The 21516-nt window shown below is 43.0% G+C and overlaps 1 protein-coding gene and 1 pseudogene across 1 annotated transcript in view; one reads left to right on the forward strand and one right to left on the reverse strand.

Moving 5' to 3' along the window:
* Positions 1–21516, reverse strand: part of GLB1 (galactosidase beta 1) — a 112860-nt gene that overhangs the window by 46997 nt on the left and 44347 nt on the right. The window contains 4 exon segments of the mRNA XM_023214668.2: positions 11783–11895; positions 17723–17763; positions 17848–17969; positions 20040–20098. Coding sequence (XP_023070436.1) covers positions 11783–11895; positions 17723–17763; positions 17848–17969; positions 20040–20098 — 335 coding nt within the window.
* Positions 4–648, forward strand: LOC111544363 (annotated as a pseudogene).

The following is a 21516-nucleotide window of genomic DNA, read 5'->3' on the forward strand; positions in this document are numbered from 1 at the left end:
GGATATGACTCCTCAGTGAACTCTGTGCTGGGCCCCCCATGACTACTGCCTAATCCTGGCCTGTGGGAGTTCAGATGGGGCCATCTTCCTGCTGACTTATACAGGGGAAGGCCAATGGGAAGTGAAGAATATCAACAACGCTCACACCATTGGCTGCAATGCTGTCAGCTGGGCCCCTGCTGTTGTACCTGGAAGCCTCACAGACCAGCTGTCCAGGCAGAAACCCAATTATGTCAAGAAGTTTGCATCAGGTGGCGGTGACAATCTCTTCAAGGATGGCCAGTGGAAGGAGGAGCAGAAGCTGGAAGCACACAGTGACTGGGTTTGAGATGTGGCCTGGGCCCCCTCCATCAGCCTGCCCACCAGCACCATGGCCAGCTGCTCCCGGGATGGTCGTGTGTTCATTTGGACCTGTGATGGTGCCTTGGGAAATATATGGCCTCCCATATTGCTGCACAAGTTCAATGACGTCATGTGGCATGTGGGCAGGTCCATCACAGCCAACATTTGGCCATCTCTGGTGGAGACAATAAGGTGACCCTGTGGAAGCAGTCAGCTGACGGGCAGTGGGTGTGTATCAGTGATGTTAACAAGGGCCAGGACTCTGTGCCAGGTTCAGTCATAGAAGGCCAGCAGAACAAGCAGTGACAAGACAGGTGGAGCCTTCCACCTGCCAGCTCCAGGACTGCCCCATCCTGGGGCAACTCCGACTGAGCAACTGTGAGGAGCTCCGAACTCCAACAAGATTCGTTTCCTAGGGGTAATTACAAATGCAACCACAGATTGATCATCTAATCTGTCTAAACATGATCAGAGATGGTTTGTAATCTACTGTCCAGCTGAAAGCATTCATGTTATGAGGCAGAAACTACAAATGATGTTCAAATCTATTATTTTAAAATATTTTAAGCCGTTTTTATGTAACTTTGGGTTCAGGAATTATTTGGGAGGCTTTGTTTCCAAAGTCACTAAATAAAGACATATTGCTTATTAAAAAAAAAAAAAAAAAAAGGTAAGGAATGAAGAACGGTAGAGGTTTCAAGCAGTTAATAAAACCAAATGATGTTTTAAAAAAAATGTTGTAGGCTGGGCACAATTGCCCATGCCTGTAATGCCAGGACTCTGGGAGGCCAAGGCAGGAGGATTGTTTGAGGTCAGGAGTTCGAGAGCAGCCCAGGCAACATAGGGAGACTCCATTGCTACAAAAAATTTTTTAAAAAGTCAGGTGTGGTGGTGCACACCTGTAGCCCTAGCTGCTCAGGAGGCTGAGACAGGAGGACTGCTTGAGTCCAGGGGTTTGAAGCTGCAGTGAGCTATGATTGCACCACCGCACTCCAGCCTGGACAACAGAACAAGACACTGTCTCAAGACAAAAAAAAAAAGTGATATTTGTGATTATTTTAATCATTTAATCTTTTTGTTATGGACTGAACATTTGTGTCCTCCCAAAACTCATATGTTGAAATTCTAACTCTTAAGGTGACGGTATTATGTGGTAGGGACTTTGAGATGGGATTAGTACCTTAAATGAGATCCCAGAGAGCTCTTTAGCCCCCTTTTTATAATTAAGGATACATTTAGAAGTCAGTGCTCTGCGGTGTGGAAGAGGGCCCTCACCAGAACCTAACCATGCTGGCATTTTCACCCTCCAGAACCATGAGAAATAAGTACCACCCAGTCTGTGGTACTTTGTTATTGCAGCTCAAACTGACTAAGACACTTGGAATTTGTAATGATTTCTTGATTCATTCTAACTACACATTCCTTTTTGTTGTCTCATCCAATAGCCATTTTGAAATGCACAGCCGATTATATCATTTTCTTCTTTAAACTAATTCAAAGGCACCATTACCTATAATTCAAGCTCCTTAACTTGGTGTAATTCATTTATTTTCTTGGTGAAGTAGGAGACAGTGTCTCCTGTACATTAGGATAAAGTGTAAGGGGTGATGGTTTATACTAGACAGTGAGAAGAAGAAATGACAAAGGGCATAAAGAGAACTGGAGATCATGAAAGATCCAAATCAGACTGGAAGTAAGATCCCTTCCCGGCCAGTCAATACTAAAGTTTAAAATTCTTCTGCCTGGCTCTGGTTCCAGAGTGGGACAGTGAGAATGGTCCCAGCACTGGTTCATAGAGCAGGGCCTCTTAAACAGCCGCATACAGACGGATTGAGGGTGATAGTGTAAGACTATCCACCATCGATCAGAAGAGCAAGGGAAGGTCAAGAAAAGTGTGTGGAGTTTCAGGGATAGGGGATGGCAGGAAGAAGTAGCTAGAAGTATGAGAGAATAAACATGGGCTGTTATGATGAGGCCAAAGGTAAAGTGATATTTTATGCAATAAAGCATATGTAAATAAGTGTTGTAAAACTTGATTTGATTTTTTCCACATTAGGAAAGTTCACTATTTCAGAAAGAAAATAATTCTAAAAAGAAGCCTACCAGCAACTTCACTTCTAGGTATGTCCCTAGAGGAATGACAAGCAGAGGCTTATTCATAATGATTCTTGTATTCTGATGTTCAGTGCAGCATTATTCAAATAGCCAAAAGATGGAAACAACCAATATGGTCATCACCAGATGAACAAAATGAATAATTAAAAATACATCTATGCATACAGTGGAATATTAAGCCATAAAAAGGAATGAAATTCTGACACATTACAACATGAACCTTGAAAACATTGTGATAAGTGAATTAAGCCAGACACAAAAGGACCAATGTTTTATGACGCCACTTATACGAAATATCTAGAATAGGCAAATTCACAGAGACAGAAAATAAACTAGGAGCTACTAGAAGCTGAGGAGAGGGTGAGGAGCCATTGCTTCATGGTTACAGAGTTTCTGTCCGGAAGGAAGAAAAAGTTTTGAAAATAGATAATGGTGTTGGCTGCATAACATTGTGAATATAACTAATGGCACTGAATTTACATTTAAATATGGTTAAAACAGCAAATTTTGTTTTAAATATATTTTACCAAAATTTAATTTTTTTTTTTTGTGAGACAGAGTCTTGCTCTGTTGCCCAGGCTGGAATGCAGTGGTGTGATCTCAGGTCACTGCAACCTCTGACTCCCAGGTTCAAGCACTTCTCCTGCCCCAGTCTCCTGAGTAGCTGGGATTACAGGAGTGCACCACCATGCCAGGCTAATTTTTGTATTTTTAGTGGAGACAGGATTTCACCATGTTGGTCAGGCTGGTCTTGAACTCCCGACCTTAGGTGATCTGCCTGCCTCAGCCTCCCAAAGCGCTGGGATTACAGGCATGAGCCACCACGCCTGGCCTAAAAAATTAATAATATACCAAAAAACAATGAATGGTGTACTTCGAATGGGAGAAATGTATGTGAATTATACCTCAACAAATCTGTTGAGAAAATAAATAAACCTGAAGTGGATTGTGAAATGAAGCAATAGTCTATAAAAGAAATAAGTCCACAGGCGTTATAATCAAATCAAGTAAATCAGTAGTCCTGGCTGATAGAAGACACCCAAAGTAAATATGGAACAGTAACTCTTATCTAGAAAAAACTACAGTGCTCATGTCACACTCTCTGTAACAAGATACCCTTTGGGTCTGGACACCACATAAAAACTAGTAGAATGGCCAAGTATTACTTCCTCCTTGATTTTCTCGGGAGCAATTGAGCAATAGTGATTACTGCAGCTACTAAAGGGAACTGTCCACAGAGGCTTTGAGCATAAGTAGGCATGACTTTCCAGAGGAATATTTAACTCTAGTTTGAAATTTTACAATGACATAAGTGAAGAAAAACAGTAATAAAAATAACTGCTATGTATTCTTCTCTGAGAAGACGTGCTAACCATATCGCACAGACGTGGAAGGAGGGTACCTTGCCCACTGAGTACTGGAGTCAACACTCAAGTTTCGCTCTGTCCCTCTCCAAAGCTTCTCCAATCTGTGACTCTACCTCTCACACAATACTGGGTGACTCCTCAAAAAAAAAAAAAAAAAAAAAAAAAGGCCAGACTGGTGAGAGAGGTAACAAATTACATATCAGCCATATCTTTAAAACTTGCTTAAACATGATTTCAGTCTATCTGGAGAAACTCTGGAGTAAGAGGGATGCTTAAAGAAAAAATTTCTAATTGATCTCTTCTGGGAACCCCTCCAACATAGGACCATGGTAGATTTACTGCTCACCTCTAGCATTTAACACAGCATCTGCAAGACTAGTGCTGAATGTTTGCATAATGATTAAGTGGATGATCCACAGATCTCAGAAAAATAATTTGTGAAAGGTTTTCCCTGTGCTCTGAAGGTTAACACCTTTGTGGATAGCAAATTCTGGAAAATCTCTTAGGGAGTAAGTAAATCTCTGAAACTAGGTTTTTGTTGACAAATCTTCCTGTGGAAAACACCTGGAACAATTGTACAAGATGTTTTAAAATATCTGTTTGAAGGCATCAGAAAGCTACCAAAGCAGAAAGGAATTAAGTGGTTACAATTCCAAAAAAATGGAAAATGCCATGATGCAAGTCTGATATTTGTTACTAGTTTTCCCATCAAGGTATTTGCCAATTCACAAAGGCCAACTGAGAGGCTAGAACCTGAACACAACTTCTGGGAGTCTTCTAGGGCTGAGAAGATAAAAATGGGACTTCAGAGATCAGAATGGAGAAGGAACCCTGGTAAAGACTTCAAGCTCTCAGTTGAGACCCCTAGGAAAGTGAACCAGAAGCAGACCAACCCTCAAGAAGACAGAGGCCCACTTTCAAATTAGCTTAACTCCTGATTGCATGAAGATGATCTCTCTCTACTCTAACTGCCTGGTAGAAGTAAAAGTAAATCTCTTTTGGAAGAAAAAACATATATAAGCCAAATTATCTCTTTCTTTTTTGTTTGATTGACTTCTGGATGAGAAAAAACCCAACATATAGGAGACAACACTATCTGATCAAAAACGAATAGAAAAAAAAAGCCAGGGCTGGGCGTAGCGGCTCACGCCTCTAAGCCCAGCACTTTGGGAGGCCAAAGTGGGCAGATCATGAGGTCAGGAGTTTGAGACCAGCCTGACCAACATGGTGAAACCCCATCTCTACTAAAAATATACAAAAATTAGCCAGGCGTGGTGGTGCATGCCTGTAATCCCAGCTACTCAGGAGGCTGAGGCAGGAGAATCACTTAAACTCGGGAGGCAGAGGTTGCAGTGAGCTGAGATTGTGCCACTGCACTCTAGCCTGGGTGACAGAGCAAGACTCTGTCTCAGAAAAAAAAAAAACCATTGAAGCAGACCCGTAAGACTTCATGGTATTGTATTGTAATAATCTGAAAATAGCTTAAAATAATGCTGATAAACATACAACAAAACAAGATGAGGAATTTCAGCAGAGAACTGGAAACAATCTTTAAAATCTAATGGAAACTCTAGAACTGAAAAATGCAATCACTGAAATTGAGTCTGTAATATGGGTTTCACTCAGTTGAAAAGAGGATTAATAAACTAGACGATTGGTCAGAATAAAATCTAAACTAAAATATGTTGGGGGGAAACGATAGAAACAATGGAAGCACTTAAGAATTACACAGAACACAGGAAAAAACGTCTAACACACATAACACTGGCGTTCTGAAAGGCAAGGTGGGAGAATGAAGTAAACATAACATTGGATAAGATAATAGCCAAGAATGTTCTAAAATCCACAAAAGAAGTAATGCCATAGATTTAGGAAGTTCAAACACCCTCAAACAAGATGTATATAAAGAAAACTATGCATAGGCATACCATAGGAAAATTCCTAAAAATCAAAGATGAAAAGGAAATCTTAAAAGCACTGGAGAAAAAAAGACCTATACCATCAAAGGAAAACCAGTCACAGGTGATTTTTCAAAAGAAATGATGAAGGTCATACATACAAATACGGAATGGCATCTTGAACATGCTGATTTTTAAAACTGTATAAACTGATAGAAATAAAAAATAGCCCTAGGAGTAGCTTAGACATAACATCTATCTAAGCCATTCCTAGATCCTTTATCCTAGGAAACTGTAATATAATACATATTTGTTATGTTGAGTTACTAGGTTTAGGGGTTCTTTGTTACATGGCAATACATAAGGAGAAAACAAATCTCCTTCAAAAATTCATATTCACAGTCGGCCCTCAGATATATTTGTAGCTAAAATTCACACTGCTTCTGTAGTACAAAAAAACCCCTCAATTTAAGATTTTAATTTAAGGTGTAATGTTCCCTGGTATCTTCCAGAAGCAAATGCTAAATCTCTCTGGAAGAACCCACGTTCACCCCAAATCTCAAATAATTCCTAAAGATAAAAGTTCCGGCCGGGCGCGGTGGCTCAGGCCTGTAATCCCAGCACTTTGGGAGGCCGAGACGGGCAGATCACAAAGTCAGGAGATCGAGACCATCCTGGTTAACACAGTGAAACCCCGTCTCTACTAAAAATACAAGAAATTAGCCAGGTGCGGTGGCGGGCACCTGTAGTCCCAGGTACACGGGAGGCTGAGGCAGGAGAATGGCGTGAACCGGGGAGGCGGAGCTTGGAGTGAGTCGAGATTGCGCCACTGCACTCCAGCCTGGGCGACAGAGCGAGATTCCCTCTCAAAAAAAAAAAAAAAAAGATAAAAGTTCCACGAGTGAGCCCAGGAGTTCAATACCAGCTTAGGCAACATAGTGAGACCCTCGTTCTACAATAAATAAATAAATAAATAAATAAATAAATAAATAAATAAATAAATAAATAAATAAGCTAGGCATGGTGGCACATGCCTGTAGTTCCAGATCCTCAGGAGGCTGTGGCAGGAGAATCACTTGAGCCAGGGAGGTTGAGGTTGCAGTGAGCCCTGATTACACCACTGCACTCCAGCCTGGGCGACAGAGTGAAACCCTGTCTCTAAGAAGAAGAAGAACAACAACAACTACAAAAAGTTCCAAGAAATTAAGCTCAGTCAAAATCACAATACACACACAGAAACAAGCATCATAAGCAAAAGCTCACAGAAACAACAAAAAGCGGAATGAGACACAGAAAGACTCTACATACTCAAATGATCAAATAGAGATATATAACAGAAGTATCTCTAGTATGTTTAAAGAAATAAAAGAAGAACATGTATACATAAGGAAAAAGCAAGAGAATTTAAAAATGGCTGAGTAAAACTCGAACTGCCAATGTGAACTTATAGAATGAAAAATATGGCCGGGCGTGGTGGCTCAAGCCTGTAATCCCAGCACTTTGGGAGGCCGAGACGGGTGGATCACAAGGTCAGGAGATCGAGACCATCCTGGCTAACACAGTGAAACCCCGTCTTTACTAAAAAAAATACAAAAAACTAGCCGGGCGAGGTGGCGGGCGCCTGTAGTCCCAGCTACTCCGAAGGCTGAGTCAGGAGAATGGCGTAAACCCGGGAGGCGGAGCTTGCAGTGAGCTGAGGTCGGGTCACTGCACTCCAGCCTGGGCGACAGAGCCAGACTCCCTCTCAAAAAAAAAAAACAAAAAAAAACCTTAATAACTCAATGGAAAGGTTTTAATCTCAGAATTTATAGCTGCTAAAAAGAAAACAACAATTGAAGAACATATTTGAAGATAATCAGAATGCCGTACGGAGAAAAAGAGATTACAAGCCGTGGAGGCTAGAATCAGAAGTTCTAACAAATTATCTAATAGAAATAAATATTTGAAGACATAATGGCGTAAACTTTTTAGGACTAGTGAAAAAAGATACCAAGCCACAAGTTCCAAAACTACCAAACGAAAGAAAAGAAAGAAACGAAAAGAAAGTCACACTTAGATTCATCACAGAGAAACTATACAGCATCAAATATAAAGAGAAAATCTCAGAAGCTGTCCAAGAGGAAAGACAGATTATCTTCAGAAGAGTGACAGAGTATATAGCAAACTGATTTCTCACCAGCAACAATAGAGGCCCGAAGTCAGTATGCTGAGAGAAAACTGTCAGTCTAGAAAAACTACATTTTGAGGCCAGGCATGGTGGCTCACACCTGTAATCCCAGCACTTTGGGAGGCTGAGGCAGGTGGATCATCTGAGGTCAGAAGTTCAAGACCAGCCTGGCCAACATGGTGAAACCCCATCTCTACTAAAAATATAAATATTAGCCAGGTGTGATGATGCACACCTGTAATCCCAGTTACTTGGGAGGCTGAGGCATGAGAATCACTTGAAGCTGGGAGGCAGAAGAGGGCCGTGAGCCAAGATCTCACCACTGCACTCAGTCTGGGCGACAGAGTGAGACTCTGCCTTACAAAAACAAAAAAAACAAAAAACAAACAAAAAATAAATAAACAAGAAGAAGAATAAAAGAAAAACTGCATTTTGAAAATAAGGGTGAAAAACAATTTTCAGACAAAGAAGAATTAATATAATTTGCTCACTAAATGAAATTCTAAAGAATATACTTCAGGCAGAAGAAGGGTGACCTCAGATGGAAAGACTGAGCTGCAAGAAGGAACAAAAGATAAAGGAAGTGTGGTCCTGGGACAAAGGTACCAGACCTTTGTCTCAAACTGTGCATTCATATATCCACTGCCCACTCTACATCTCCACTAGGACATATACTAGACAAGTCTAACTTTGCACAGCCAAAACTGAACTCCTGATCTTCCCCCACATAAATGGTAACTGCGTCCTTCGAGTTGCCATTTAAAACACTTTAGAGTCACCTGTCTCTCTTTTCTTTCATACTCCCCATCTAAAAATTATATTAGCACTAGTTTCATAATATATTCTGAAACTGCCTAGTTTCTACGACCTTCACAAGCCACAATCACCTCTCACTGAGATGGCTGCAAAAGCCTTCTAACTGGTCTTCCTACTCTACCTTTGCCGCACCTCCCAGGGTCTAGTCTCAAAACAGCAGCCGCATTCTGCTTTAATGGAATGCTTTAACAATGGTTCTGCTCAACTCCTCAATGGATTCCCATTTCATTCAGAGTAAAAGCCAAAGTCTTATGATGGCTTGTAATGCCCCATGTGATCAGTTCCCCATCTATCTCCTTGACCTCATTTCCTACTTCTCACCTCTTCATCTACTGGGTTCCAGCCACACTGGCCTCCTTGATAGACTTTAAAAATGCCATATCCCTTCCCAAGTTCTCACTGGTTGAATTCTGCCTGGAATGCTCTTGTCCTGGTGGAGATATCCCACATGGCCCTCTCACCACCACCTTAAAGTTTTTGTTCGAGCTCCACCTTCTCAGGAAAGCCTACATACACCAAGCAGCTAAAACTGCACCTGGAGCATGGAGAGTACTTGATAAATACTTGTTAAATCATTTGCAAATAAATGGACTATGTGGGTCAAGTGAAATACTATCTGAAGCCATTATAGTAATGCCCCCATGGGTTTCATTTTTTAAGGAGGGAACTAAAATACATGAACACTAAACCCAGAGAATTAAAATATCTGACAATAATAACATACAAATCAAGAGGGGTGTAACTGGAGTTACAGTAAGTTAAAGAGGGATGCAATAGGGAGAAAGTAAAGACATTGACTAATTTTAAACTATTACAAGACAGCCAGACACAGGAGTGTATACTGTAGGAACTTGCTGCCTAAAAACAAGCAAAACGAACTTCTGGCGATAGAGGTGAGGCCAGCCGTGAGCTCAGGGATGGGTATGTGTGTTAATGACTAGAGAGGGGCATGAGAGGGGCTTCTGGGGAAATGTGTGTTGGTTACAGGGCTGTGCTCCCTTTGTCTAAGTTCACTGAGCTGTGTACCTATGAGTTGTTTTCTTCTGGGGGTATATATGTCACACTTAAATGGCAACCACTAAAAAAAATTAGAATGCAGTGAATACTTCCGAAGTAGAAGAGGGGGGAAAGAAATAAGAGGAAAAAAAACCAAACAAACAAAAAACCTCAATCTAAAAGAAAGCAATAAAGGGAAAGAAAAAGCCAAAAAGGTAAACACCAAACAGAAATTATAAATTAATTGAAATTAATCTATGTATATCAAGTACAATGAATGAGAATGCATAAATATACCAGTTAAAAGACAAGAAATTTCAAACTGATATTTTAAAAATTCAATTATATCCTATTTATAAGAGATACATGTAAAGAGAACAAAGGACATAAAAAGGTTGAAATTAAAGCATTGGGAAAGATATTTCAGAAAAATACCAAGCAAAAGTATGCAGGTAAACGGTGTTAATGAATAACAGACAGACAAACAAACAAACAAACAAACAAAAAGGTTCCAGGCAAAAAGCCTTATTAGAAACAGGGGGTTATATAATCCCTTTACTATTAAGTGCTGAAGGATTTAATTCTCAATTTGCCCACCTAATAACATAACCTCAGAACTGGCAGAGCTACAAGGGGAAATACATGGGGACAACTCTCAATAAATAGTAGACTGATCTGACAAAAAATTAGGAAGCAGATCAAAGATATCAATGGCACCATTAATAAACTTAATCTGATGAACGTGTATGTAGAATACAGTCAACAACTGTAAAATATACTTTCTTTTTATGCACACATTGACCATTAATATTGCTGTATGTCAGGCTCTAGGACTAGGCTCAATAGCTTTCAAGGGATTGGTATCACACAGATTATATTCTCTAACCAGAATGCAAAGAGGCTAGAAATAAAAAAAACCCAGAAAAGTACTTATTTCTAGTAATTTAAAAAACATACTTCTGCACATATCAAGGGTAAAGAGAAATCAAAATAGACATATTTAGAAGCAAACAGTAAGAAATAGATTGCACATCAAAACTTACGAGATAAAGCCACAGCAGTACTTGAAGGAAATTTATAACCTTAAATATTTATATTAGAAAAGAAGCAAGCCTGCATTAAAAAGCTAAGCTTCAAATAAAGGAAGAAAATAATAAAGATAGGAACCAAAAGCTTCAAAAACAGAACAAACATATGAGAGAGCTTGGGAGACATTACTATAAATTCTGTGGAGGTTAAACCCATAATAAGGGAATAGCATAAGCAACATTTTAACAATACATCTGAAAATTTAGATGAAATGGACAAATTATAAGTGTGGTAAGTCTAGATTATATTGTTTACCTTAAAAAATTTGTAATACTCATTTTAACACATGCTTAAAATTAAGACGACATCATACTTACACAAACAAACAAAAAAACCCATACCATTTATAGGCAGAAAACCTTTGTTTTTTAACTTCAAAACTCAGGTGACTGAGCAGAAAAACTGTGGGTTTTTTCTTTTAACCCACAGCAGAGACAGGAAACCCCACCTAGGTGCATTAGGTGCCTCAAAATGTTACAATGCTAGCAGGACTAAGCAGTTCAGGTGCAGTCCAGAAGGAAACAGCAATCACTTGCTCCAAATAGAAAAATGAAGCTTCACTGACAGCTGACATCTGCACCATGCTTCACAGTGTCTGAAGATTTGTTTTCCTATGTACATCAGCTATTTAAGTAGACACACATTTTCTTACATGTAAGATAAATAAATAATAGTTAACAGCTACCACTTATTAGACATGTATGTGTCAGGAACTGTCCTGGATGGCTTACATACATTCTTTTCAATCTTTACAACACAACCAGATGCTGTAATCCCAGTTGTACAAATTAATAATCAGTAGACTGATTTGCTCATAGACTCATTCTTAATCACGTGGGTACAAGATGCAAACCCAAGGCTAGCTGATGCCTCCCTTCATCCAACCTTTTAAACAGGAGGGCTCCAGGCGGGAAGTTGTCCACAGAGCCACAGTGAGTTCAAGAAAGGCTCTGTCCAAGATCAGCCCACCACAGCTCATACAGAGCACCCACCTTCTGGATAACGTCTCGCAGAGCAAAATACTTCTCGGTGAGGTCCCCGGCCTCACTCAGCGGGGCATCGTAGTCGTAGCTGGTGGGCTGTGCTGCATAGGGTGAGTTGGCCCCTAGAAGACAAAAATGTGCCACTAGTTATTACTGATGGCCCAGCTCTGGGACAAGTTCTTTGGGATCCATGAGCTCAGCACTGTGGAGAGAGAAAACTAGAAGACACGTTAAAACCAGTTGTTGGGAGACACAGATGTGGCCCTCAGGATGCAAGGTTTAGAGGAAGGAGTTTCTTTCTAAAGGCAGCACTTACCAGGCACCTTCGAGTTTACGAAGCACGCTTTCCATCCACTCTCTACAGAAGTCCACAGCTGTGATTCTCACAGGCATCACCCTCACTGGACAAGCAGGGAATCTGAAGCTCCCCACAAAAATCTGCTAACACCTCACAACCAGTAATGGCAGGGCTCGTGATGTGACCCCCATCTCCGACTGTTCATCCTGTCGACTCTGAACTTTTTCATGTCCTCAAGCTGTGGCTGAGAAAAGCTCAGTGGTGAAGATACAGATGACTAGGCCATGGGTCAGCAGAAAACCGAGGGCTTATTAAACCAAACACAGAGGGAGATGACGGCAGACCCACATCAGCCACAGAGGTTCAAACGTAATCCGAGGGCCTCTGTTGCATCGAAGACTGTCGATGGGGCTGTGGTGCACCTCCTGGATCCCCCTTTAGAACCAGGGCACTTGCTCATTCTCCCAGCAGCTAGGGTTGTTGTCTGCTGACATTTCTCAGATGTGTCCGTCTCTGGGTGCTGGCCTCTGCTGAGCTGCCTCACCCAAGGTTACAACCCTTAGGGATAGCCCACACCCAACAACTGACCAATGTGCCTCAAACAGCCATCCCAGCTGCAGAGCTCCCTCTAAGATTGGTTGAGGCCACTTGTGAAGCTGTATCATAGCCCCACTTCTCCCTCTTTATCTTACAGGCATTGTTCCAGAGAGCACACTCAATAAGCTTTCCGCCAGGTCATCTCGGAGTCTGTTTCCCTGGGAACTTGACCTACAACAAAGGCCAAAGGATAGTGCCAATACTGAGTACACAAAAGGACTAGAAAAACGAATACTCCTGCAATTACTGTGCAAGGGGCGGGATCTAGACCAGAGGATCCCGACCTTGTCAGGGATGATGTTCACAGGTATGAGGTTGTCTGCAATATTGGGCGGTACTTCAAAAACTTACCGTGCTTAAGTGTCACACGGAGAGCCTGTTAAAACAGATTCCTAAGCCCCATCCCAGAGATTCTGATTCAGCACGTCCAGAGTGGGGCCTGAGACTGCACTTCTAACAGGCGTCTAGGTGATGCTGATACTGTCATCCATAGACCAGCAAGGCTTTGTGCCGTCCTCCTCTACTTCAGACAGCATATTGCAATGCACGTGTGTGACAGTGAAGTTATTTTAGGAATAGTCTTTTGTCCAACCTAATTTGTACATCAGTGAGGCACAAAACATGATAGCTTACCTAGGCTTAGTAATACATTCCTTGGATGTGGCTCACCAATGATGGAGCCACCCTGGGTGACCTACTGATGGTGGAGGTGACAGATGAGCAAGGCTGAGGATCAGATCAAACAGGTCAGCTCCAAAGACCTTTTCATTAGTTCTCTGCACAGAATCTAAACTTGGAAAGATCTGGACCACTCAACCAACTGAATTGATCTAGTCATACCATTTCCCCCATTTCTCAGTAATCAGAGACAGCTCACAGTCAACAGGTCTGCCCGCCTTAAGGGATGCATAGGTTAAAACACATCCCTTCCTGTGAGACACAAAGAAAAAAAAAACCCACATCCGTTGCTGCAAGGAACTCACCTTCTTTGTGGCCCTCGTCTGCTTCTAATGTGGTAGCCACCCATGCTGCGCTGTGTTTCTCACTTGTATGTCTCTCTCCACACTACACTGCTTGCACCTGAGGGGCAGAGACTGCCTCAGTTGCCCTTGAGTCCTCAGCCAGAGCCCGGCATGGAGGGGGTTGCCAGGTTGAGTTGGGAAAGTATGACCTCCAGAAGCACACTTTACAGGCCGAGGGAGCCCAGGCTGGGAAGCTGTCTGGTGGGTTTAAGGATGGACTGGAAGACTAAGTCTTTGTTCTAGTTCTACTGGCAGAATCTTACTTTGGGTGTTTTTAGACCACCATAGGGCAGCATCGCAGAGAAATGGTGCAGATTCAAGCCTCCTCTGGCCACCTAAGAGGGTGTGAGGTGTGAAGGCAAAAGAAATGGTGAGACTTTGCATTCACCAACATTCCACATTGTGTGAGAAGTACAGGAGCGCCTGGACCCTGCAGGCAGCCATCACACAGCTCTGGACACACACAGGCATGGAGGAAGGAGACACACACCTGCACAGGCAGGTGCATGTTCCTGTGGGTGGGATGGGCAGTGAGCTTCCCACTCCCCATGGTTTTCTCTCCCTGCTCTCCTCTGGGAAGCTGGCCTGAAGAACAGTTGCTAAGTACAGACTGGCTTTCTCTCACTTCCTCAAAGAGACAGGGCAAAAAGGCAGCTTCAGACAGGCTTGGCAGAACACAGAGGGGCGGGTGTGGGGGCTGGCTCAGGGGTTCCAGGGTGCAAAGGGTGATCCAAAGGGCAGTGACTCTGGCTCACCACTACCTGAATTCCAGTCCAAGCTCCACCCCTTGCCAGCTGAACAGAAAACGTGTGGACTTTTTTTTTGCATTCGGTTATTCTTATCTGTAAAGTGGTGTTGATAATCTCTAATTAAGACGAGGCTAATATGCAGGCTGAATAAGACAACAGAGGAAGAAAGGGGAATTCTATGGATTATGGCAGAGGGAGGGGCAGGGAAGAGGATTAAGGACAACTCCTCTGTTCTGAGAGTTTCTATAATGTACAATTTTTTTCTAAGATGAATGTGTTAAGTATAACAGTAAGATTTTTTAAAATCTGTGTCATGAACCATAAAGCTCCAAAAATGATGTCTTTTTTCCTGGATTGGATGATTGGTCTCGAGCCCATCAATGGCAGCTAGGGGGAATCCCCATCTACTGAATGAAAAAGGTACCCACCAGGTCTCAACTGTTTCTCATAAGATGAACACACAGGGATGATCTAAAATATCAATGACCAACCTTGGCACACTATTATCTTTTCTTTTTTTAAAATTTAATTTAATTTTAAGCTCTGGGATATATGTGCAGGATGTGTAGGTTTGTTACATAGGTAAATGTGTGCCATGGTGGTTTGCCACACCTATCAACTGGTCACCTGGGTTTTTTTTTTTTTTTGAGACAAAGTCTCGCCCGGTCACCCAGGCTGGAGTACAATGGCATGATCTTGGTTCACTGTAACCTCCGCCACCAGGGTTCAAGTGATTCTCCTGCCTCAGCCTCCCAAGTAGCTGGGATTACAGGTGAGCGCCACCACAACTGGGTAATTTTTTGTATCTTTAGTAGAGATGGGGTTTCACTATGTTGGCCAGGCTGGTCTCAAACTCCTGATCTCGTGATCCACCCACCTCGGCCTCCCAAACTGCTGGGATTACAGGTGTGAGCCACTGCACCCAGCCTGGTCACCTAGGTATTAAGCCCCGCATGCATTAGCTATTTATCCTGATGCTCTCCTTCCCCTCACCACCCCAGACAGGCCTCGGGCATGCTATTATCTTATATGCAGTGACATTTGAGTTTTGCAATATCTTCATTTCTTGGCTCTAATAATAGTATTAAAATTGATAATGCTTGTAAGCAATGTCTTCTCCTAGCCCATCTCAGCCTGCAAAAAAGACAGCAGTTCAAAGGAGAAACTTCATTAAGAGCTGACAGTATCCAATTTCAGATCCTGAGAGATTTAGGCCCAAACTAAGCCTTCAAAACTCAACAGCTGGGCATCCTCCATGATTCAGAGAGAAAAATCCAAATACAGAGACAGGTAGGGAATGAAGCTTAGAGAAAAGCCAGTACAGCATCATTTGTCTTTGCAAAAAGACAAAAAAAAAAAAAAAAAAAAAAATCAAAGACATTGCAGAAAAATTTTGTCATAATTTTTCCTATACAAAAAAAAAATATAGAAATGTAAACTGGCATGGCCATTTTGGGAAACACTATAGCAGTTCCTGAAACTCTAAACATAGAGTTACCAAATGACGCAGCCATTCCACTTCTTGGTATACACCCAAAGGAACTGAAACAGGAATTCAAACAAATCCTTGTACATTGATGTTCAAAGCAACACTATAACCAAAATGTGGAAATAACCCAAATGTCCATCAACCAATGAATGGATAAATAAAATACTGTACATCTACACCAGGGAATACTATTCAGCAATAAAAAGGAATGAAGCACTGATACATGCAACAACATGGACGAAGGTTGAACACATTGGGCTAAATGAAATAAGTCAGACAGGTATATATACATGGTTCATTTATACGAAATGCTCAGAATCAGCAAACCCACGGGGACAGAAAGTATATTACTTCCAGGGACTGGGAGGAGGGAGAGTATAGAATGAATGCTAATGGGTATGGAGTTTCTTTTTGGGGTGATAAAATGTTCCTGAATTAGATAATGGTAATGGTTACACCACTCTGTGAATACAGTAAATACCACTGCATCATATACTTAAAAACTGTAAATTTTATGGTTTGTAAATTATACCTCAACAAAATAAAACGTTAAAAGAAAAATACCACAGTAGAATATTTGAACAAATAAGCTACAGTTATAGACTGTGACTGAAGCCTGCCCAACTAGCCTGGTTTAAAACAGTAAGGCTTCTAAATGCTCACATTTATTTCCCTTAAGAATTATTTTGTCCAGGCGTGGTGGCTCACGCCTGTAATCCCAGCACTTTGGGAGGCCGAGGCGGGTGAATCATGAGGTCAGGAGATCGAGACCAGCCTGTCTAACATGGTGAAACCCCATCCCTACTAAAAATACAAAAACAAAAATTAGCCAGGCATGGTGGCGGGTGCCTGTAGTCCCAGCTACTAGGGAGGCTGAGGCAGAAGAATGGTGTGAACCCAGGAGGCAGAGCTTGCAGTGAGCCAAGATTGTGCCACTGCACTCCAGCCTGGGTGACAGAGTGAGACTCTGTCTAAAAAAAAAAAAAAGAAAAAAAATTTAAGAAACATTGGCCGGGCGCGGTGGCTCAAGCCTGTAATCCCAGCACTTTGGGAGGCCGAGACGGGCGGATCACGAGGTCAGGAGATCGAGACCATCCTGGCTAACACGGCGAAACCCCGTCTCTACTAAAAATACAAAAAAAAAACTAGCCAGGCGAGGTGGCGGGCGCCTGTAGTCCCAGCTACTCCAGAGGCTGAGGCAGAATGGCGTAAACCCGGGAGGCGGAGCTTGCAGTGAGCTGAGATCCGGCCACTGCACTCCAGCCCAGGCGACAGAGCCAGACTCCGTCTCAAAAAAAAAAAAAAAAAAAAAGAAAGAAAGAAACATTATTTTTAAAAATTATATTGGTAATCCTTATATGTTAGAAAATGTAGGGCCAGGCATGGTGGCTCACACCTGTAATCCTAGCATTTTGGGAGGCCAAAGTGGGACGATCACTTGAGGTCAGGAGTTCAAGACCAGCCTGGCCAACATGGTGAAACCCCGTCTCTACTAAAATGCAAAAAATTAGTCAGGCATGGTGGCGCATGCCTGTAATCCCAGCTACTCGGAGGCTGAGGCAGGAGGATCCCTTGAACCTGGGAGGTGGAGGCTTCAGTGAGTTGAGGTTGTGTCACTGCACTCCAGCCTGGGTGACAGAGTGAGACTGTCTCCGAAACAGCAAAAAAAAGAAAATTTAGAAAAGGATAAACAAAAAAAAAAGAAAAGAAAATTGTCTGTGGGCACACCCCTCCCCAAATTAATCAACTGAAACATTCTAGCATAAGTTTCTACAGATGTTCAAGTGCTCTTACCATTCCAATAGGCAAAATTAGTCCCTCCTATAAACATGTACCTACAAGGAAACAAAAGAACACAGTACTTTACTGTGAGCTCACAGCTACTGAGGGCGCCCTCCCCTCAGGCAAGGAACACTCACAAGTTCACACTCGCCCCACGGGCAAGTATATCGTGCAGGGAGGAAGCCACCACTTCAGTCTTGATTGTGGAGTGAGGTTGGCCCCAGTGGTCTAGCCAGCCAGTATAGAATTCAGAATTGATCTAAAACAAAAAAAGAATGTGGCCCTTAGGATAGACTTATGACCTTCCAATGCCAGGGCTTCCCTGCAATGCCCCATCTATGAGAGGTGGAAAAGGGGTTGACAGGCACTGCCTAACCCAGAGTTGGGGTACCAATGAGCACTTCCAATACCAGCAATGCCTATGTTCAGTCCTCAGGTTCCAGCCTAAAGTGAGATCTCATCTTACACAATGTAAGTATTCCTGAAAAGTGGTGCCTACATTAAAATTTAGATAGCTGATCCCCTGTTTAAACACAGTAGGAAAGTCTTATTGGGCAAAGAAACTGTATAGCAAAATAGTTTTATAGAATAACAGCTCCAGGCCGGGCACGGCGGCTCACACCTGTAATCCCAGCACTTTGGGAGGCCAAGGTGGGCGGATCACGAGGTCGAGAGATTGAGACCCTCCCCGCCAACATGGTGAAACCCCATCTCTACTAAAAATAGGAAAATTATCTGGGTGTGGTGGTGTGCCCCTGTAGTCCCAGCTATCGGGAGGCTGAGGCAGGGGAATCGCTTGAACTCGGGAGGTGGAGGATGCAATGAGCCGAGATTGCACCACTGCACTCCAGCCTGGCGACAGAGTGAGACTCTGTCTCAGAAAAAAGAAAAGAAAGAAAAGAATAATAGCTCCAAGTTCACCCCTTGTATGAATCCAGATTTTCAGATCTCAGGTTGATGTATAACGAGGTAGACTTGTTCCAGTATTCTGCAAAGCAGGCCTCAAACACTTCATGTTTTTCTCAGGCATTGCCCTGCCAAGCCTTGGTCTAGAGAACACAAAAGAAATCTGGACCTTCTCGTGGGCACTTCTTGTTTTAGGTTCCAGGAAATAAGCTCCACCCAAAGTCTATGCAGAGACTGGACTCAGAAAAGGTTGTTTTATAAATCAGGCTTGTACACAGGTGGGGCAGTCTGACCTGGTGCAGAGAAGGCACAGGATATTAACCCCTTAAACTGGGCTGAGTGACAACAAGAACAGCAACTTCAGCCAAAGACTGGAAGAACAGAGACAGAAGGACTGACAGATGGTTTACAACCACCTGCATCTTGCCACCATCCCCTCCTCCTAGCAGCCTACACTGTGTGCCATGAAGCCCTGCAATTCGGCGTGGTCAGCAAACCTACATCCTCAAAGCCACCTGGCTGTTTATTAAAAATAAGAATCTCAGGGCCAGGCACAGTGACTCACACCTGTAATCCCAGCCCTTTGGGAGGCCAAAGTGGGATCATTTGAGCTCAGGAGTTTGAGACAAGCCTGGCCAACATGGTAAAACTTCATCTCTATTAAAAATACAAAAAAAATTAGCTGGGCGTGGTGGTACACACCTGTAATCCCAGCTACTTGGGGGGCTGAGGCACAAGAATCACTGAACCAGGAGGCAGAGGTTGCAGAGAGCCCAGATGGCACCACTGTGCTCCAGCCTGGGCAACAGAGCAAGACTCTGTCTCAAAAAAAAAAGGAAATGAGAATCTCGGGCCCCAGCCCAGACCAAGCAGATCAAAATTTGCTGTGTTTATGAATCACGTGAGGATTAATAAGATCCCCAAGTGATTTGTAAATACTTTAAAGGTGGAGAAGCTCACAAAGAGTCACTTAACACAGATTTGAACTCAGATCCTGGCCTAGCCACTCACTGGCTATATGACCCTGGCAAGTGACATAGGTTGCCTGAGCCTCAAATGGAGACAATAAGACCACATAGGTTCCCTAAGCCTCAATAAAAATGGAGACAATAAGCCCACTTATGAGAGTTGCCCTGAGGACCAGAGGAGACCAGGATGCAGAAGCACAGAACCTGATGTGTAACAACAGGCCATTCATGTTGGTCCCCAGTCTGTTCCACCCCAGTGCAGGAGCTCAATTTCAAATAGAAAAATTGTTTCTGCTGTCATTCACATGTCCAGAATGGCTATGACTCCACAATCCCATTAGCTGCTGACCCCAGAGCCAAAAACACCAAGTGCCTGCTGCCCAGTTTCAGCAGCATGTAACCTTTCTCTCCTAACAGCTGCAACGGTCTCTCCACAGCTCACCCTCAATTCTTACCAAGGGTCCTTTGGGCTCACACTTCCTCTGGATTTGGAAAGCATCTGTGATGTTGCTGCCTGAAAATTTTAAGAAGGAGAAGCCAGGTCAGTCATAGAAATGACAAGAAGTTAAATAACAAGAGCCCTTCATGGGACTCGGGCCTGAAGCCCAGCTATGGTCAGAATGTTGGTATCCCCCTAAAATTCTCATGTTGGAACTTAACACCCAATATGATAGTAGTAAGAGGTGAGGTCACTGGAAGTGATTGTCATAAGGGCTCCACCTTCATGAATGGGATTAGTGCTCCTATACAAAGAGGCTCCAGCCTGGCACGGTGGCTCATGCCTGTAATCCCAGCACTTTGGGAGGCCAAGACGGGTGCATCACCTGAGGTTAGGAGTTCGAGACCAGCCTGGCCAACATAGTGAAACCCCATCTCTACTAAAAAATACAAAAATTAGCTGAGTGTGGTGGCACACACTTGTAATCCCAGCTACTCAGGAGGCTGAGGCAGGAGAATTGCTTGAACCCGGGAGGTGGAGGTTGCAGTGAGCTGAGATCGTGCCGTTGCACTCCAGCCTGGGCGACAGAGCGAGACTCCATCTCAAAAATATTTTTTTTAATTAAAAAAATAAAAATAAATAAATAAATAAAAAGAGGCTCAACGGAGCTTCCTGGCCACATGAGGGCACAGCAAGAAGGCATGGCACCATCTTTGAAGCAGACAGCAAGCCCTTGCCAGACACTGAATCTGCTGGCATCTTAATTTTGGACTTCACCACCTCTAGAGCTGTGAGCAATAAAGTTCTTTTGTTTATAAAGTACCCAGTCTAAGGTATTTTGTTATAGCAGCCCAAACTGACTAAGACAGGCCCCTTTCCCTTCCCACACCCCATGGGACTGGAATACTTCCAGGCTAGCTTCAGATTGGACCCATCTGACGATGTGTGTGGACCCGAGGACATCGCTTCCTCTCTGAGGAGGTACCCGTGGCCTCTCCTGTCTGCACAATAGCTCCCTTCACAGGCCTGTCTTCTTTACCTGTGTTTGCCCAGGGCCTAGACACATATCTTGTGTGCTTATCTCTTCACAAGAACACCTGGTTGACCCGGATGTACCCCACAGGATGAGCCTGGTTTGAAGATACTTACAGCCTCCATAACACCACACATATGATAGTGCCACAAATATTTGCCAGTTAATTAACAAATCAAAAGGATGTGGGTGCTCTAGTTGTGTTTACCCCTGAATATTGGAATATACTCTGGATTCTAATTTGTACATTAGCCATTCCAAACCACTTGCTCTCAAGTTTCCCTCATGAAATATCCCATTAGGGGTGTCTTGTCTTTCCTCTTGTGTCTTCCATTTTCCCTCCCTCCTCTAAAATGAAAAAGAGGACGGGCGTGGTGGCTCAAGCCTGTAATCCCAGCACTTTGGGAGGCCGAGACAGGTGGATCACGAGGTCAGGAGATTGAGACCACCCTGGCTAACA

Source organism: Piliocolobus tephrosceles, chromosome 2, assembly GCF_002776525.5.
Source record: "Piliocolobus tephrosceles isolate RC106 chromosome 2, ASM277652v3, whole genome shotgun sequence".
NCBI classification, from domain to species: domain Eukaryota; kingdom Metazoa; phylum Chordata; class Mammalia; order Primates; family Cercopithecidae; genus Piliocolobus; species Piliocolobus tephrosceles.